We start from the raw sequence: 19,472 nt of genomic DNA, 5'->3' as shown, positions 1-19,472 counted from the left end.
CAAGAGCTGAGTTAGTGCACGAGCTATGAAGCAAGACTTGGAACGTCATGGTGACAAGATGATATGAACCAAAATAAACTGAGACGCTTCAATGTAAGAAACTCAAATTTCTTCATTGGTAAGAATAGTGGAATCTGGAAAGGAAAGTGAAATAAAATTCCTACAATGAACTGAAAAATAAGCATGGCCTGGGCTTTCTATTTCGTTTGGACTGCAAGGTGGAGTGAGATCCATATGTCTGGACTTTTCAGAGTATATTTTGGGGAGAAAAAAACATTTTTTTGCTTGAAAAATATATCTTTAGAGGAAAACTTCAAAAACCTAAGTGAATTATGCTTTACATTTCTGTTCTTAGTTACTGACATTTCTTATTTGTGCAGCACATTGTTATAACTGGCTTAATTTATACAATTAATATTGTGTTAAATAAATAATTGATTATAATATTAATTCTTCATCACTAGCTCTTTGATTTTTCTGCTTTTATGGACTTGTTTAAAAGCAGACTTTCTTTACATTTTGTGGTAGTGCATAAAACACTGAACTTAAAAAAAAAAAAAAAAAAGCCTTATCCATCTGCCCTATACTAATGGGATTACACTCCAGTGAGTCTGTCAGTCAAACAACAGCTGTAGATGAGTAAGCAGAATTTTTGGCAACTTGTTTCTTGCCCAAATATTCCTTATCTGTTTTCCCACCTCTTGTTTTTCACCTTAATGCTTTGACTGCAGCAGGAGGAGTTCTGATTATTTATTTGGAAACCGAAGTTTGTACAAGCCAGTGCCTTGAAGACTGAAGTGGAAGGGGAAAAAAAGGAGGAATATATGTGGATTGTAACTATAATGATCCCCCGGAGCTCATTAAGGATTACCATAAATCTGTATGAAGCGGGAGGAGTGTTTAGTGGCTGTGTCTTTTGTCTCTGCTGTTCTTCATGCTGTTTGAAAAGATAGTTGGTAACAATCTGGATGGCTCCAAGTTTGGAATAAAAGATCACTGCTAAATTTTCCAGCAGGGCTCACCTATATTATTCTGTGGATAAAGTGACCTGCTGAGGAATCTTACCCGTGTTTCACTTCATCCTCGGGATGGTTATAAGAACATAAAAATGTCCATACTGGGTCAGAGCAGTGGTCCGTCTAGTCCAGGGGTAGGCAACCTATGGCACAGGTGCCGAAGGCGGCACGTGAGCTGATTTTCAGTGGCACTCACACTTCCCGGGTCCTGGCCACCGGTCCATGGGGCTCTGCATTTTAATTTAATTTTAAATGAAGCTTCTTAAACATTTTAAAAATCTTATTTACTTTACATGTAACAATAGTTTAGTTATATATTATAGACTTATAGAAAGAGACCTTCTAAAAACGTTAAATTGTATTACTGGCACGCAAAACCTTAAATTAGAGTGAATAAATGAAGACTCGGCACACCACTTCTGAAAGATTGCTGACCCCTGATCTAGTCCAACATTCAGTCTTCTAACAATGGCTGGTGCCAGATGCTTCAGAGAGCATGAACAAAACAGGACAATTATCAAGAGATCCATGCCTTGTCCTCTAGTTTCAGCTTCTGGCAGTCAGAGGTTTAGGGACACCCAGGGCATGCATAGGGTTGCATCCCTGACCAGCTTGGCTAATAGCTAGGGTTGCCAATTTTGGTTGGACATATTCCTGGAAGTTTCATCACATGACAACTTTAATTAAAGATTAATGTTTAATTCCTGGAAATTCCAGACCCATCCTGGAAAGTTGGCAACCCTACTAATATCCATTGATGAACCGATCTTCTCTGAACTTACCTAATTATTTTTGTAACTCGGTTATATTTTTGGCCTGGTAATAAGTTTCAGTTTGACTCTGTGTTGTGTGAAGAACTTCCTTTCGTTTGTTTTTAAATTTGCTGCCTTTTAATTTCATTGGGTGGACCTGGATCTTTGATTATGTGAAGGGCTAAATAACACTTCCTTATTCACTGCCTCCACATCATTCATCATTTTATAGACGTCTATGATATCCTCCGCCTCCCCTTCGTTGCCTCTTCTGTAAGATGTGCAGTCCCAGTCTTTTTATTCTCTCTTCATATGGAAGTTGTTCCATAATCCTAATAATCTTTGTTGCCCTTCTCTGTACTTTTTCCAATTCTAATATATCTTTGTTGAGATGGGGCATCCAGAACTGCATGCAGGTGTGAGTGTACAATAGATTCATATAGTGGCATTATGATATTTTCTGCCTTATTATATACCCCTTTCCTAATGGTTCCTAACATTTGTTAGCTTAATAAGTACAACATCCACTACACTCACCATGAACTGGAACGTCTACACTGCAATTTTTACTCCAGAGCTCGAGCCTCACAAGCCCGAATCAACTGCGGCCATGATACGGGCCAGCTGCGGCCATGATGCGAGTTTTTTATTGCAATGTAGACGTACCATTAGGAACATTCTTAAGTCTTTTAGGCTATGCTTAGGAGGAAGTAACCTCCTCTTTCATTTATTCCACCTCCATTATTTACACAATTTAGAGGAAGAGATGACATTAGTGGCCTATTTAAAAGGTGCTGAAGTCTCTCTAGCTAAATCAAAGAAGAGGCTGTCAAGCATTTTAGGGCTGAAGTAGGGCTGTCAAGCATTTTAAAGGGTCTCTTGAGATCTCTTGAAGAGATGGAGGCAAATAAGGAAACAATGTCCATCTGCCTAGCTATTATGAACAGAATGCCTTCCTATTAGTAGGATCATTGCAGTTTTCAGTTACTGTAGATTTCTCCCAGTTGTGTGTTGGGAAAAGTAAGAATTGTTCCTAATGCGGAATCTGCTATTACTGCCTGCTTCCAGAAATCATGTGTTTCTGTAGGGGACTGTCATCACTTATGGTGAGGAAGCAGCCGTGAAAGAAACTTATTCCACCACCTGACAGTTGTAATGGATGTACAACAGATTATATGAAACACAGGCTCAGCCTCATGCTTTCCTCATAGATTCCCCATCCCCCCCCCCCCCATTATTTTTAAAACACTCTCATGGATAGATTAGAAGCTGACACAGCTTAATAGTTATGATGATGAGCTCATTTCAGTAGAAATGGGCTTAGTACCATGGTAGCATACATTAATTCATACAATAGTTTCTCTGATAAACTAGTTCTTGCAGGCAGCTTCTCTGTGCCTCCCTCTTTAGGATAAAATGCTGATTTGAAAATTCAGGCGGTGGATTGGTACGGTTTGTTTTCTGTGTGTTTCAGGTTTTTGCAAATGCTGGACCTAAAAAACTGCCTAAAACCAAAAATTTGGTCATCTGAAAGACAAGGATTTGTTTTTCCTAATACTTTTGTATGTTTTAATAGCATTAGTCTTGGGCCTATAACCCTAAGTCTCCCAGGTCTCATACCTGCTCCCAGGGAATGGAAGCTTGAATTTTTGAGTGGAAAATGTTCACGTTTTAAAGTGATTCCAAGTAATGTGGGGGCTGGGAACATTTTTGTTTATACTTATCCTGCAGTTTGTATCACATCTTTAAACACCTTTCTGTGTGTAAAATATTTTAACCATTATGGGAGTGTGCATGTATTTTATTTTAATTAATGTATTTCATGCAAAAACTAGCATCAAAACAAGGTTATGGCCTTGAAATCCAAGGTCTGAAAAGTCAGTAAATGCAGCAGTAAGGCTGAAAACTCAACATCAATTCGTACTCCTTGTTGTGTCTTAAAATATGGGCTCTCTGTATTACCTTAAGTAGATAATACACAAATTGGAACTTCATATGAATGTAAATACACTAAATTACAACACATAGTCTTCATATTTGACTAGAAGACTGGTACTAATCAGATGTACAAAGCCAACCACATTTGAGTAAAATCAGTTTGGGAAGTTAAATCTAAACTTTTAAAATTAAACAATCCAGAGTCTGAGATAATGAGCTTTTGAAATAGCTCAGTAGTTTGATAGGACACAAATTTTGAGCCAGCCTACTGTTCCAAACCTTTTTCTAGCGTGAAAAATAATCTGGCTATTATTAAACAGCCATAACCTTTTAAAACCACCAGACCAGTTTTCTGCAAGCTTTATTTGTTCCTTAGCTCCCATTGACATCTACACTCTGAGTGAACAAAAACAATCTGAACATTCTTGTAATGAGCTCATTCTTGTCTTTTGCTTCTGGTTTAAGAAAACTCGGGAGACCATGTACACGATATGGCACTGTTCCTAGGAATTTTAAAATCTATTTGCAATGAAAACTTCAAATACATTTTTAAAAAAATGTTTATAGAATATTGCCCATACATGTGTAGATCTGGAATAACTGCATCATTATTTTGTTTAAGTTCCAATTGATTTTAGTTTTGGTTTGGAACAAAAATTGCAGCACTAGGTAATTGTCTTTCCGTGATGGTTTTTACCTTGCTGTCTTCCTTTTCTGGCTTGTGAGTGTAGGTTTTATGTGCTGTCTTTTGAAAAAGTCAAAAACGTTGAGTGCCAAAGCTGGAAACCCTTCTGAGATGTCATTATTTTTGATTTGTGCATGGCAAGTGCAAAAGCACATTAGGGACCTATCACTCTAATTGATGAGACATTCATTCTCTACTCAATAAACATTGAGTTTCTTCTTCAATATTTGATGGCATTGCACTAATTTAAAGGAGAGTAGGGAGCTGCATTCCATACATTTCCTTAATATTTGTGATGCTATCAGCTCCTGCAGAAGAAACACAGACCCTAACCCTGGCAGGACAGTAAGAGAAGAAATTTCTGAAACGTGTTTTAAATATTTATAACGATTTTTAAAATCTAGCAAATTATTCTGTTGTTGCTTTTAAAATCTTACACAGCTTTTTGTATTATTTATTGTAAAATGAGTAGGGCTGTCAAGCGGTTAAAAATTAATTGTGATTAATCACACAATTAAAAAACTAATCACAATTAGTCACACAATTAATTGTGCTGTTAAATGATAATATAATACTGTTTAAATATTATTGGATATTTTCTACATTTTCAAATATATTGATTTCAATTACAACACCGAATACAAATACACTACTCACTTTATATTTTATTACAAATATTTGCATTGTAAAAAAACAAAAGAAATAGTATTTTTCAATTCACTAATACAAGTACTGTAGTGCAATCTCTTTATCATGCAAGTTGAACTTATAAATGTAGAATTATGTACAAAAAATAATTGCATTCAAAAATAAAAAAATGTAAAACTTTAGAGCGTACAAATCCACGTAGTCCTACTTCCTGTTCAGCCAATCGCTCAGATATGTTTACATTAGCAGGCAATAATGCTGCCTGCATCTTGTTTATAATGTCACCTGAAAGTGAGAACAGGCGTTCGCATGGCACTGTTGTAGCCGGCGTCACAAGATACGCTAAAGATTCATATGTCCCTTCATGCTTCGGCCACCATTCCAGAGGACATGCATCCAGGCTGATGACGGGTTCTGCTCGATAATGACTTAAAGCAGTGCGGACTTACACATGTTCATTTTCATAATCCGAGTCGGATGCCACCAGCAGAAGGTTAATTTTCTTTTTTTTGGTGGTTCAGGTTCTGTAGTTTCCGCATCGGAGTGTTTGCTCTTTTAAGGCTTCTGAAAGCATGTTCCACACCTTGTCCCTTTCAGATTTTGGAAGGCACTTCAGATTCTTAAACCTTGGGTCGAATGCTGTAGCTATCTTAGAAATCTCACATTAGTACCATTGCATTTTGTCAAATCTGCAGTGAAAGTGTTCTTAAAATGAACAGCATGTGCTAGGTCATCATCTGAGACTGCTGTACAGCAACTCCCCACTTAATGCCCTCTCGCATAGCGTTGTTTTGATCTTACGTCCCTGCTCCATTACAGGACATGCTTGTTTAAAGTTGTGCAACGCTCCACTATAACGTCGTTTGGCTGCCTCCTTTGTCCACAGCTGGCAGCCCCCCATCAGCTCCCCTACACCCTCTCCCCCCAGCGCCGCCCGCCGGAAGACCCCGGGGACTTGGCGGAAGGGGTGGAGTGGGGAGGCTGAGGATTGACCTCCCCCCCCTCATGCTTGCAGAGTAGGGGAAGCTGCCGCTGCTGCTGCACAAAGTGTTTCCCCTAGCCTACAGCACCTTCAGCCTCCTTACCTGCCTCATTGTCTGCAGTGCCAGTGGGCTGTGCCTGTGTGGGGTAAGGTGGGGGCACCTCCCATTGCTTCGTACTCAGCAGTGATGATTGTAGTATTAAATTGTTTCTTTAAAATTGTTTAAAATTTATACCTGTATTAAATTCCTTATTTACATTTCTTTAAAATTTATATAATGCCTTTTGTCTGGCAAAAAAAAAAAATCCCTGGAACATAACCCCTTCCCCCCCTTACATTAATCCTTATGGGGAAATTGGATTCGCTTAACATCGTTTTGCTTAAAGTCGCATTTTTCAGGAACGTAACTACAATGTTAAGTGAGGAGTTACTGTAGTATGAAATACATGGCAGAATGCAGGTAAAACAGAGCAGGAGACATACTATTCTCCCCCAAGGAGTTCAGTCAAAATGTAATTAATGCATTATTTTTTTAACCAGCGTCATCAGCATTGAAGCATGTCCTCTGGAATGGTGGCCGAAGCATGAAAGGGCATACAAATGTTCAGCATATCTGACATGTAAATACCTTGCAATGCCAGCTACAAAAGTGCCATGCAAATGCCTGTTCTCACTTTCAGGTGACATAAATAAGAAGCGAGCAGCATTAGCTCCCATAAATGTAAACAAACTTGTTTATCATAATGACTGATTGAACAAGAAGTAGGAGCGAGTGGATTTGTAGGCGCTAAAGTTTTACATTGTGTTGTTTTTGAGTGCAGTTATGTAACAAAAAATATATAAAAATAAATCTTTAATAAATTTCAATTGGTATTCTGTTGTTTAACAGTGCGATTAAAACTGCGATTAATTGCAATTAAGTTTTTTGAGTTTATCGCGTGAGTTAACTGCGATTAATCGACAGCCTTAAAAATCAGTACAATTAACTTTAAAGTTCAAAGCAGTGGTTCTCAGTACTGGTGACCCCTTTCACACAGCAAGCCTCTGTGTGTGACCCCCCCCTTATAAATTAAAAACACTTTTAAATATATTTATCACCATTATAAATGCTGGAGGCAAAACGGGGCTTGGGGTGGAGGCTGACAGCTCACGACCCCCCATGTAATAACCTCGTGACCCCCTGAGGGATCCTGATCCCCAATTTGAGAACCACTGGTTTAAAGGAATGGAGGAACAAGTCAGACCTGCATTCTGAAAGTTTGCGTTATTTAGTATTTTTAGTATTCTTGAAACACATGGCATGAAACAGGTTATTTGAACAAGTCACTTATCCTCTCTGCCCCTCTGATTATCCATTTTTTAAATGTGTTTATAAGCTTTTCTATGACACTCCTCACCTTAGTATCTGAGCACCTTAATCATTTAATGATTTTATCCTCACAAGACCCCCTCTGTTACAAAGATGAACTGAGGCATGCACACACTAGGTGGCTTGCCCAGTGTCATACAGGAAGTCTGTGGCAGAGCCAGGAATAGAACCTAGATAACTTCAGGTTGCAGGCCACTAAGGCTATCCTCCCTCTAGAAAGGGGATAATACTACTTAGTACTTACAATGGTGCTGAGGGATTGGATTTTAATGTACCATTTGTCATGTGAGGGTCTGCAGAATTTTATAAAGTCATATTATTAACTGAAATATTAAAAGTTTCACACAATCATTGATCCCTCTTCTGAGTTCTTATTTCTGATCCCAACATTTGGAGCACCTTCATGTTACTGCAAAACTTGCAGACCAGCTGTGGTTTCCTGGAGCACTGTTTGGGATAGCCTACAGTTGGAAAGTCACATGATACAGAAAATATATAACAGTAAAAGAATGCTTAAAAGATTTCCTCTGCACACTTTTAAATTTTAAATTGGGAAAAAATTTAATTTCTACCATTCTGACTTGGTAGCATTTTACACACACTTTTCAAAGGTCCAAATGACTCTACATAATACACATGGAACTGGAAATGATGTAGTTGTCTTGAAACAGACATGTAAAATAATAGCAAGCTAATAGCAAGTAGTAAGTTTACCAAGAACCAAATAAACCATCCCTTTTCGGTTCTTATCATAAGCTGATTTTTGAAGAGGCTTGGGGCAGATTTTTTTTGCTACCCCTTTTAAGAGACTTTCTAAAAACCACGGTGGAATATACATCTTGAAAGAATGCACAATTAACTTAAAAGTAGCTGTATAACTCAGCTAAAGTAGAAAAACATGCCAGGCAATAGAAAACTTGGATGGGGCAGATAAGTGTCTTTAAGCAGATGAATAGTGTCTTTCAGAAGGGGAATTTGCAAAAATGTAATCTTAACTATTTGTTCATGATTGATTTTGGTGTCATTATACAGTCTGCGCCTCTAGCTCATTGCTATTTCAGAACAGTGCTATTTGTCTGAGCACTGATTTGAGTGTGGGGAGGGGAGAATTAACAGTAAAGCTTTGTTGCTGCATAAAGCTTTTTCTCTATATACTTGCTTCACAAGCCAGAATTGTGGATGGATTTCCTATTATTTTAGCTTCTGGGCTTAGATGACCGACATGTTTTCTCCCTCAGTCTGTCTGCAGTGTATCAGCTATGCCGTAGACTCCTGATCCTGCTTGCATTGAAGTCAACGGTATAACTTGAATTCAGTAGGGGCAGGAATGGGACCACAGCATACTGTAAAACATATGGTCACAATTATACACAAGAGCTTGGTAAACATTATTGCAGTTAAAAAAAATCCTGACTGAAGCGGTGCTAGAGATAAGGTATAGGAGAGCCTGTGGTGAGACCAGATAGAGTGGGGTGCTGGGCATTTCTCAGTTAGAGACTATTAGCCAGAATGCTTTTCCAGCTCACAGTTGTTTCACGGTAATACTTCACTCTTGCATTAAATGTCATATCTTAAGAATTTTGTTATATTATTGGTACTGAATAATTTAGTCATGGACTATGGAAATATGTCATTTAATGAATAAAACAATTCAAAGCTGTTAATACGACAGAATTAAAAATGAGCTCAGAGAAGGCCTATGTTGAAAAAAGGTGGCCATTTCTAAAGATAAAGTGTTCAAACATTCGCAAGTGTAGTACCAATGTGCACTGTTCAGCAAGCTGCGATATGCACGGTGGTGGTCATATGAACAGATTAGTCACTTATTTTACTGCGCTGTAGGAACTGGCTTTATGGAAATACTGTGTTAGAAAACGAACGTGTGGATATGATGGGAGGGAAGGCAAGGAAGGAGCAAAGTAGGTAAGGAAATTGATTTCTGCTTCATTCTTTCCAAGAGTAATATAAAGAATACTGGTAATTTTTTGTGTATTATTTTGTTTTAAATCCAGACAGAGTCCAGCACATTAAAAATGCTTTTCTCTAAAGTCTTATACCCTTGTGTATCTGATAGCCAAACAAATACCTCTCTACCTCGATATAACGCTGTCCTCAGGAGCCAAAAAATCTTACTGCGTTATAGGTGAAACCGCATTATATCAAACTTGATTTGATCTGCCGGAGTGCACAGCCCCCTCCCCCCCCCCGAGCACTGCTTTACCGCGTTATATCAGAATTTGTGTTATATCGGGTGGCGTTATATCGGGGTAGAGGTGTAGTCCTTAAGACCATGTGTCTTTGTCTTTGCTCATTTTTGAGGAATATACAATTCTTTGGTTTGTGGACTAGCACATAGGGCTTCTGCTAATAATAAGAGAGAGACTTTTCTCAGCCACAACATGCAGCCCTTCCAAACGCTTCTTCCTACTGTTACATGGGCTGGCTCCAGGCATCAGTGAAGGAAGCAGGTACTTAGGGCAGCCAATGGAAAGGTCTTAGAGCTGCCACCAAAGAGGAAGAGAGGGAGCGAAGGACCTGCCACCGAATTGCCGCCAAAGAATGAAGCGGCACGATTGAGCTGCCGCCGAAGTGCCGCCGATCTGCTTTATCTTTTTTTTAATTATTATTATTATTTTCTTTTTTTTTTTTTGCTTTGCCACTTGGGGCGGCAGAAAAGCTGGAGCCGGCCCTGACTGTTGCTACTTCATTTATCACATAGCGTTTGTATGGCTGCATCCCTGCAAACTCCAGAAGCCTCGGTAGCGTCACCCTGTCTCTAGCGTATTAGACACCCTCAGAGAAGAGTTCTTTCCTAAGATGATGATGCCTGGAGAATTAGCCTACTATGTCACAGTCAACACTCTAGGCTAGCACTGGGCATAGACAGCAGGGACAAATGGTGCGGTCCTGGGGACTGGCCTTGCTATCTGTGTACACACCTACATGGGGTCTATGTGGAAAAACCACCTCCCTTTGGACCTGTGAGCCTCCTCATCTCTGAGTGTGGAGCTGCGTAGTTTGGAGGCTCAGTATCTGGATCCACTTTATATTTTTACATGTTCTAACTAGAACTGATAAAATAACGGAGGGAGGAATATTTCATGAAAAATGTGGGGGCTGAGACTTTTTCATTCTTTTTTAATAACATTTTTCATATTTAACAAAATTCTTTTACATTTTTGTAGAGAAAAAATGACATTCCTGTTTGTTTGTTTTTAATCCCGTCCATTGTTTTTTTTCCACCAGAAACAAGGGATGGAATGTTTAAGGGGGTAGGAGTGGAGGGAGATTTTCCCCAAAATTCCGAAATCAAAATTTTTGAAAATGTCAGTGCATTTAGAAATTTTTGTCACAACCTTTTCCATTTTAAATGACACTAAAAAGAAAAAAATGTTTAAAAAAATCTAGCCAGGTTCCGTTGTGACATTTATGAGGGAGGGTGGTTCACCAGAGACTAATGGTGGGATGGGTGACACTGTGGCTAGTTTTTATAGTTTGCCTAATTAATGCAATATGTTCCCAGCTAGATTTAGGCCTGGTCTACATTGAAAGTTAGGTTGACATGCAGATGGGTCGACAGTGTAGACGCAGCTATGTCAAAGGAAGAATGCTTCTGTCAGTGTAGCTACTGTCACTCATGAAGGTGGTGCTCCTGCACTGATGGAAAATCCCCTTCCATCAGTAGGGACCACATGTAGACTATGCAGTTATGCTGGCATAGCTATGATGACACAGCTGTGCTTGTATAGTCTGTGTAGTGTAGACATATCTTTAGTGTATGTGTGGGTTTTGGGGGAGGACTGAGGGGAAGAGTACAGGTTAAATAAAATTGACAAGGAATCTCTTTAAATAAGAGAATTCACTGACCTGTCTAAATCAAGTTTACATCTTTAGAAAAGTTAATTCTTGTTTTTGTTTTGTTTTTTCCAGCCATGGAAGAATTAATAGTTGAATTGCGTCTGTTTCTTGAACTTTTGGACCATGAATATCTAACATCCACTGTCAGGGAGAAAAAAGCAGTAATAACTAACATTCTCCTGAGGATACAGTCATCAAAAGGTCAGTGTCAAAGATTTATTTTGTTCTTTGCAGAATGGGAAGAATTAGTTTATGCTCAAAGTGTTTCTCTTTCCCCCAGAAGCCAAATTGAAACAAAGCAAAAAGACATGCAAACAGGCAAAAAATAAATGTAAGTTTGCTGAGTGCTTTCCTTTGTTACATTTTATTGTAAAATGTAACAAAGGGCTTGGAATTAAGTTACTACACGTATCTTCCACCATATGAATGTTAACACAATCTAGCTGCAAAGTAATTTATTGTACTGCAAATAATCTGCCAACCACAGTGTTTTTCTGATCTGTGAATTAAGCACTTACTTTATTTAAATTGTGGGTGCACTTGCAATTGATGGTATTGACTGAAAATAGTGTTATATTATGGAGCATTGACAGTTGCTCTGTAGCTTACCATTACAATGCTAATTTTGTTTTCTCTCCAAACCCCTTCCTCCTTAACTTCCACAAAAGAAGCCAGTCTCCGTGAGATTCCAGGGTATGTCTACACAGCAAGAAAAGATCTGCAGCAGCAAGTTTCAGAGACTGGGTCAACTGACTTGTGCTTGTGGGGCTAAAAATAGCAGTGTAGATGGTCAGGCTGGAGCCTGGGCTCTGAGACCCTCCCTATTCACAAGGTTTCAACATCCGGGCCTGAATGTCTGCTGCCCCATGTTCCGTCACATGGCATTCTCTCTGCAGAGAAATTTTGTTCTCTGGGGAGGTTTTTTTGAGGGGGGCGGGGGTAGAGGAGATAAGAACTTTTAGAGTTAGTGTTCTCCAATAATTTCCCCACTTTCGTGTCACCCTATTCTATTTTAAATACCTCATGACCTTAATCACCCTTTGATATTTGTAAAAACTTGTATTCATGAATCAAAGTAATAAGTTGATGAGGAGCTTTTTTATATTGCTGAATATAGTGAAAGTGTGACACATTTCATTTCTCACTGTAAAGGAACCTACACATGGCAGTTGTTGCACAATATAGGTAAAAATGCACATTTGTAAGCTTTCAAAGTATGTCATTCAACTATTGTCCCAGTCATTATACTTGCAAATGGAATAGAAGAAAAATAAAGCAACTGATCAAAAAGAGATAACAGACACATTTTAAGTGCTACAAAAAATAAAACTGTTTCCATTTTCAGGAACTCTTTTAAAACATACAGTTTTGGAAAACCAACAAATATTGTGCAGATAGCTAAAATAAAAAAGTCAAACTTGAAGTGAGATACCAGCAGTTGAAATTAGGAATGCTACAAAGGACTTTCCAAATGTCGGGTGTCCTGGGCTGGACACTGTCAGCACAAGGTCTATAAATCTTTACAGAAGCTTCTGGTGCCTTGAATACTTCAAATGAGCAGTCACTCCCTTGAACAAAGAAAATAGCCTAATTCTTGTCTGGAAGCCAGTATAACTATACCCCTGAAAAAAGATAAAAATCCAGAAGACTGTAAATCATAGTGGCCAGTATAACTAACCAATCTGGACAATAAAGTATTAGCAAAATGCTTAAGAAACCAACTACCTGGCTTCATTCCAGGGAAAGCCACAATTTATAATATTTAATGTGAAACATTATTCATCATATTAAAGAAATGAATAAAAATGGCCTTCTAGCATTAGATGCAGAAAAGATGTTGGTTAAGGTTCTTTGGAACTATCTTTTTATAGTACTGGAGAACTACAGTTTCAAAAATGAATTTATAACCTCTTTCTCAAGCTGATCTGTGGTTCTCCATATACCTTCCTTTACTTGAATGGCTTCTGAAGGACCCTCTCTTTAAAGAGTGGCACAAGTCAAGATTGTTCTTTGTCACGTCCTCTTGTTTGCTCCCATTCGTGAACTACTTGCAATAGCTGACATGTTCCCCAGAGATTCAGGGAATTATGTTAATGAACTTAAATTTGCTCTCTTCACGGGTGACACTTTGCTTTGTCTCTGTGAAATACAAACCTCCATTCAGTGCCTCAGATAAGACTTTAGGCTTGTCTACACTGACTGGAAGTTCAGACTATGGGGATGTGAATAATAGTGCACAACAAAGTGCTGTTCTGTAACTCCTCCATGTGGACGTTGCGGATGCAGTCTGAAAGCATCCTAGTTCACATAACCATAGTCCTCTTCAAAAAGGAAATTGCACTGTATCTTGTCATCGGAACCACTCTGCAAATATAGAAAAAAAGGCATCAGGTACCTTTCTCACTGACTGGCTGGATATGTGGGTTATCAGGTTTTCCTCCATGACACAAAGGCACAATATTTTTAAAAGAAGGAAGATCAAAGACTATAGACCGTTAGTGGATTTTTCCATGCTCCTGAATGTTGAATGCTTCTGAATAAAATTTACCTACTATTTTCCAGATTCCTATATGTACTTTACAAGTTAAAAATGTCTAGATGCTGTTACTATAGGAGAAACTACAAAATTGGAAGAACTGATTAAAAGAAACTTTAAGATTATATGGCCGTACCCAGTTAATCTCCTATCTCTACTGTACAAACTTGTTCACTGCAAAACACTCCCAAGTGCATACACTAGATCTTGAGATCTTAAAATTCCTATTCGGATACTCAGTGGCAAGAAAACATCTGAATACCAAGTGTGATTGTCACACTCACCTCTATGTTGTTTTTCGAAGTGCCATTACAATAAAAGATTTTGAACATAGACCCACCATTCCGTACATTCCACACTGGTAATTGAACCAGTGAATGAGATTGATTAAGTCCATAGGACCAGCTTTCTGGCTATGATTTAAAAGTACAGAACATTGTCTATGGTTGTGGTGTTCAATGGGGGGCAAAAAGCTTTACACCAACAGGGCCCATGTGATAGATATGACAAAATTAAGTCCTAACTTCCCTTAGCTGACTGAAAACAGCACCTTGGATCATCACCAAAGAGAGCTTATATGAACTCTCTCATTTTCTCTCTCTCACACACACACACATGCACAATAAATTCAAGTGAATCAATCTGTAGTTGAAAGTATTATTAGTATTTGGCATTCAGGTTATAATGAAGGTCAGATGATATGAGGGAAAGTTTGTTATCTAGAATTTATAATGATTATATTAAACATTTGTGAAAAAGACTAAACTAATCTTTATTGAATATTGAGTGCCTTTATAAAGTAAAGCAAGTTTCTTTTGATGTCTGTTATGTGATATAACATTAAGTACTCCCTTGATACAATAAGAGAATACATAAACATACAATATCATATAACTAAACTGAACAATCATATTATTTCTGGTATTTTAAAATATCCTTTTACTCCACCCACACAACACTATGAGAGAATTTATGAAACTGTGGTATAGAGTGCCCTGGGACTATACTGATTTCAGAATCTTCACCACACAGCTATACAATTGTATATACCAGGGACCGGCAACCTCTGCCACGCTTGTTTCTTTACCTGCCGCATCCGCAGGTTTGGCCGATCATGGCTCCCACTAGCTGTGGTTCACCATTCCAAGCCAATGTGCGTGGCCCATCCCTCAGCCCGCGCCACTTTCCGCAGCCCCCATTGGCCTGGGTAATTGAGGATTCTATTTAAGTGGGAATTGGCTGCTTCCTTTAACTGTTCATTTCCAGAATTTTTTAATGTTTTGGGTTTTTAAAGCTGTCAAACATTGTAAAGAAACTGTTATTTGGCAGGGGGTGTTAGTAGGATTTTACTGAAACACTTTAAACCATAACTATCTTGTACCTAAGTTATTTGTTAAGGGAATCTTTTATAAATCTTTCATCAGCATGTGCATTGTAGCACCATTGAACATTGACTTCAGTGGTGTGACATGAAGACTACATTTAACCAGTGCTTAATTTGTGCCAGGGCTTGCCAGAGCTGATCCCCGGCACCTCTAGGCTTGGCAGTTCATAGTTCCAGCACCTTTGGGTTTGCTGTGTCAGTTACGAAAAAAAAATAAAAAATGCTTGAGCCCCAACACCTCTTTCATTACAAATTAAGCACTGCATTTAATGAGTATGAGGCTACGTCTTCACTACCCGCCGTATCGGTGGGTAGCGATCGATTTTTTCGGATATATCGCGCGTCTCATCTACGCGATATATCGATCCGATCCCCGCGCTCCGATTCCAGAACTCCACCACACACCCACCGGCGGGCGCGGAGGAATGATGGAGAGACCCGGACATCGATCCGCTCGATCCGGGGGATGTGATATCGGATCGATATAAGATACTTTATTCACGTTCATTCAACTGAATAGCTGAAGGCTTTATTTCGATTTTTCCCTTTCCCCCCCATAGCTGAGTTAGTCTAATGCAGTGATACTCAGACTGAGGCTCCCAAGCTGCAAGTAGCTCTTTAATGTGTCTCCTGTGGCTCTTGCAACACATGATATTAAAACACTGTGTGATTTAATTATTAACCAATCAGGATGCTTTTTACTCTGTTATTAACCAATTGTAGTTGACAAAATAAAAATACTTGGAGAGTCATTTTTCTGTGAGAATTAACATATATTATAAATAGTAAGTGAAACAATGAATTCACATCAGTCTGGCTCTCTTGGGTAATGTTTATCACTAATTGAGATCTGAGTAACCACTGAAGTCTGAGTATCACTGGTCTAATGATACATGTCACAGGGTTACATGTAGATATCACCTTTTGGCCTTCATTTATATGTATCTTCCTCCTGCTTCTTGAAATTCCCTTTCAGGTTTCAGCTTTGAACAAACTAAAACTCTAAACTAAATCTCGATGAAGCCCATTTTGCTTCACCTTGTTTTGTGGAAAAAACAGGGGTTGTCCTGCAAAAATCAAGTTTATTCTGTTGCTAGAGCCTGCAATGAATTTATAATTGTGTGATTGACAGCATAGTCTGTTTCCATAGAAATGGCTGATGTCACAAACATCATTCTGACATCACTGCATAAGGAAATGCAAGATGGACTATTGAGGCAAGTCCTTATTTAACACATACAGCTTTGGCTGTTAGCAAACGAAGTAATAAGAATGTGAGAAAAAATGTATTTATTTATTCAGCAGAATTAATTTTAATTTTTTGTCCCAGAAAACTTTAATTTTCAATCAAAGACAGCAAAAGAAAGCAAAAAAAAAAAGCAAATGGGTAAAATTCTAAAGATGGGTTTGTCCGACATGAAGAGGCACAACTGGAAGTTATGACCTTTTAAAAAAAAAAAAAAGAATGTTTTTTAAGAAATATCTCTAAACTTGATTTTCAGGAAGAGGAATTATCTCTGGCCCTGAGTCATGGTCTGTTTAATCGGCATTGTTTTTTCCATCTATTACTTCACACCTACTAGGACTGTGGTGTTATGACAAGAAGTATTTAATCATTGATTACACTTTTGGGAGTTGTATGGCTTCAGACAAAGATGTTCAAATATGTATGTAAAAGCTAAACAAAACACTAAGAGCTAAATTCAGTCCTGGGGTAAGCAGGATGCAGCTCCATTGACTGAATTTATGCCAGAATGTTGAAGAATGAACCCGAGTCTCCCAAGCTGATTATTTTTGATAAACTATACAACATTCCTATTAAGAGAGTGTGATTGGGATTCAAATTAGTTTACTGAATTGTTCTTCTTACTTGATGATTGACAGGCAAGAGTGCCTGGTAGGAGGACACAGCTTTTACACGTAACCTCCCTTCCACTTCCAAGTTCTCTTCTCTGTTTTTTCCAGAGGCAGTTGCACTAATGAAACTCTGTTGTTGTTAGACCTTTTGGAAACCATTGTTCCTCATAACAAAAATTGTGAGTTTATGCAAAAGAAGAAAATATTTGGAGGACAGAACTTTTCTGTAACTCTGTTCAAATAGTTTATTTTGTTAACGCTTTCTAGCCTAGTAAATGATGGCTGAGGGCACCCTCTTCTCCACTGGCACATAGAATCATAGAATATCAGGGTTGGAAGGGGCCTCTGGAGGTCATCTAGTCCAACCCCCTGCTCAAAGCAGGACCAAACCCCAACTAAATCATCCCAGCCAGGGCTTTGTCAAGCCTGACCTTAAAAACCTCTAAGGAAGGAGATTCCGCCACCTCCCTAGGTAACCCATTCCAGTGCTTCACCACCCTCCTAGTGAAAAAGTTTTTCCTCATATCCAACCTAAACCTCCCCCACTGCAACTTGAGACCATTGCTTCTTGTTCTGTCATCTGATACCACTGAGAACAGTCTAGACCCATCCTCTTTGGAACCCCCCTATAGGTAGTTGAAAGCAGCTATCAAATCCCCCCTCACTCTTCTCTTCTGCAGACTAAACAATCCCAGTTCCCTCAGCCTCTCCTCATAAGTCATGTGCTCCAGCCCCCTAATCATTTTTGTTCACATCCACATTTTCTATATCTTCCTCTTGCAAACAGCAGGGACTCTTTAGCTATTAGGTGTCTAGTAAATTGTTCAAACTCTGGCTATTTAGATCAGTGGCTCTCAACCTTTCCAGACTACTGTACCCTTTTCAGGAGTCTGATTTGTCTTGAATACCCCCAAGTTTCACCACACTTAAAAACGACTTGCTTACAAAATCAGACATAAAAATACAAAAGTGTCACAGCTCACTATTACTGAAAAAATTGCTTACTTTCTCATTTTTACCATATGATTATAAAATAAATTGATTGGAATACAAATATTGTACTTACATTTCAGTGTGTAATATATAGAGCAGTGTAAACAAGTCATATGAAATTTTAGTTTGTACTGACATTGTTAGTGCTTTTTATGTAGCATGTTGTAAAACTAGGCAAATATCTAGATGAGTTGATGGTTGAGAACCACTGATTTAGGTCCCTTAAATTCTGATTTTTTTCACACTAATCTAGAACTATTTCCTGAATACTTTTCTATATCTGGTATTCAGAAGACTAGATTGGCTTTCTCAGATACAGTTAGGTGGGTGAGCGTGAGTTTGTTTTGTTTAATTAGAAGCTTAAATTATAGCATTGATTCTATTAAGTTGTGTTTTAAGTCACTAAGCCATTCATCGGTGTGGCTTTGGAAATCAATTATGATCTGGGGAATGGGTATGAGGCCAAGAGGGAAAGTTTTGCCCTAGATGTCCATGTTCTGGGAGCTTGTGTTGGTCTCTACTCTCTGCCATTTATGAAGGTGGATGAATACAACCTTTGTTGGTAAATTTTTGGATGCTAAAAACAAACGTGCAGGTAAAAATGTTTCAGAAGTTCTTTGAAATGGAGAACTAACAGATTGTGTGAATAGTAAATAGATATAATGGAGCAGTGTCCCAGCTTAATACTTTGGTTTACTGTCTTATATGGCATGCATTTTTTCCCCTGCAGGTTTTGAAATAAAAGAACATGTACAGAAACAAGAAGTTTCCAATAGTTTGCCTGCCCCACCTCAGATGCCTCTACCAGAGATACCTCAGCAATGGCTGGTATGTGTTAATTTAACTGTACATTCAGCCCTTAGAAAATATTTACTTACTATTGTTGTGATAACCATTAACACAAATAATTAAAAGAAAGCTACTCTCGTTTTCCTCAGGACAGCTCAACATGACGATACTTTTCTGTTTGCAATATATAATTAACAAAATACAGGCCCAGAGTCTGAAAAATCAAACTGGCTTGCTGGGGAAGAAAGGACTTTAATGCTGTCCAATGTAGTTAACTTTCTAGAGCAGGAAATTCTCTGAAAGAGTAAAATTTTAAGTTTCCAGCTATGTTTATAGAAAATATGAGAGCTGGACTGAGATCTGCACTGAAAATTGTCCAGCTTGAAGCAGCTGTTTTGCTGAAAAGTGACCTAATTACAAACAAGTTTTAGTCATTCTTTATTATTGACTTGACAATAGCTTAGAAGAAAATAATGGAAGTAGGTTCCTAGCAGTGAATTTGCAAAGAATTGCTTTGCACTGTTTTGACAACTACTTTAGCCCTGATATTAGAGACGATTAATTATTGATAAATTGTGCTGCTTCTTACTTATTCCTGATCAGCTTCCTACAGAAAGGTATTAGATGAGTCCCCACTAAGGAGATGCAGTTTTATAAAAGTATCT

The 19,472-nt window shown here is 38.4% G+C and overlaps 1 protein-coding gene across 19 annotated transcripts in view; it reads left to right on the top strand.

Annotated features, from left to right (window-relative positions):
* AFAP1 (actin filament associated protein 1) overlaps positions 1 to 19,472 on the top strand; it is a 172,326-nt gene that overhangs the window by 63,698 nt on the left and 89,156 nt on the right. For 14 of the 19 annotated variants that reach the window (XR_005599377.1, XR_005599378.1, XM_039541555.1 and 11 more), the window contains 2 exons: positions 11,321 to 11,449; positions 18,749 to 18,846. Coding sequence is in view for 17 of the 19 variants with exons in the window: in XM_039541544.1 (XP_039397478.1) it covers positions 11,321 to 11,449; positions 18,749 to 18,846 (227 nt within the window). In the remaining 2 variants the exon portion in view is untranslated. Of the gene's footprint in view, positions 1 to 9,232; positions 9,314 to 11,320; positions 11,450 to 16,329; positions 16,386 to 17,133; positions 17,205 to 18,748; positions 18,847 to 19,472 lie in introns of those variants that run through there. The other 5 variants (XM_039541551.1, XM_039541552.1, XM_039541554.1 and 2 more) reach the window with 3 other exon arrangements.

The sequence above is a fragment of the Mauremys reevesii genome, linkage group 5 (genome assembly GCF_016161935.1).
Source record: "Mauremys reevesii isolate NIE-2019 linkage group 5, ASM1616193v1, whole genome shotgun sequence".
In the NCBI taxonomy this organism is placed as follows: Eukaryota; Metazoa; Chordata; order Testudines; family Geoemydidae; genus Mauremys; species Mauremys reevesii.
Note: the sequence above shows the minus strand (reverse complement) of the source record. Positions and strands in the feature narration are given on the sequence as shown.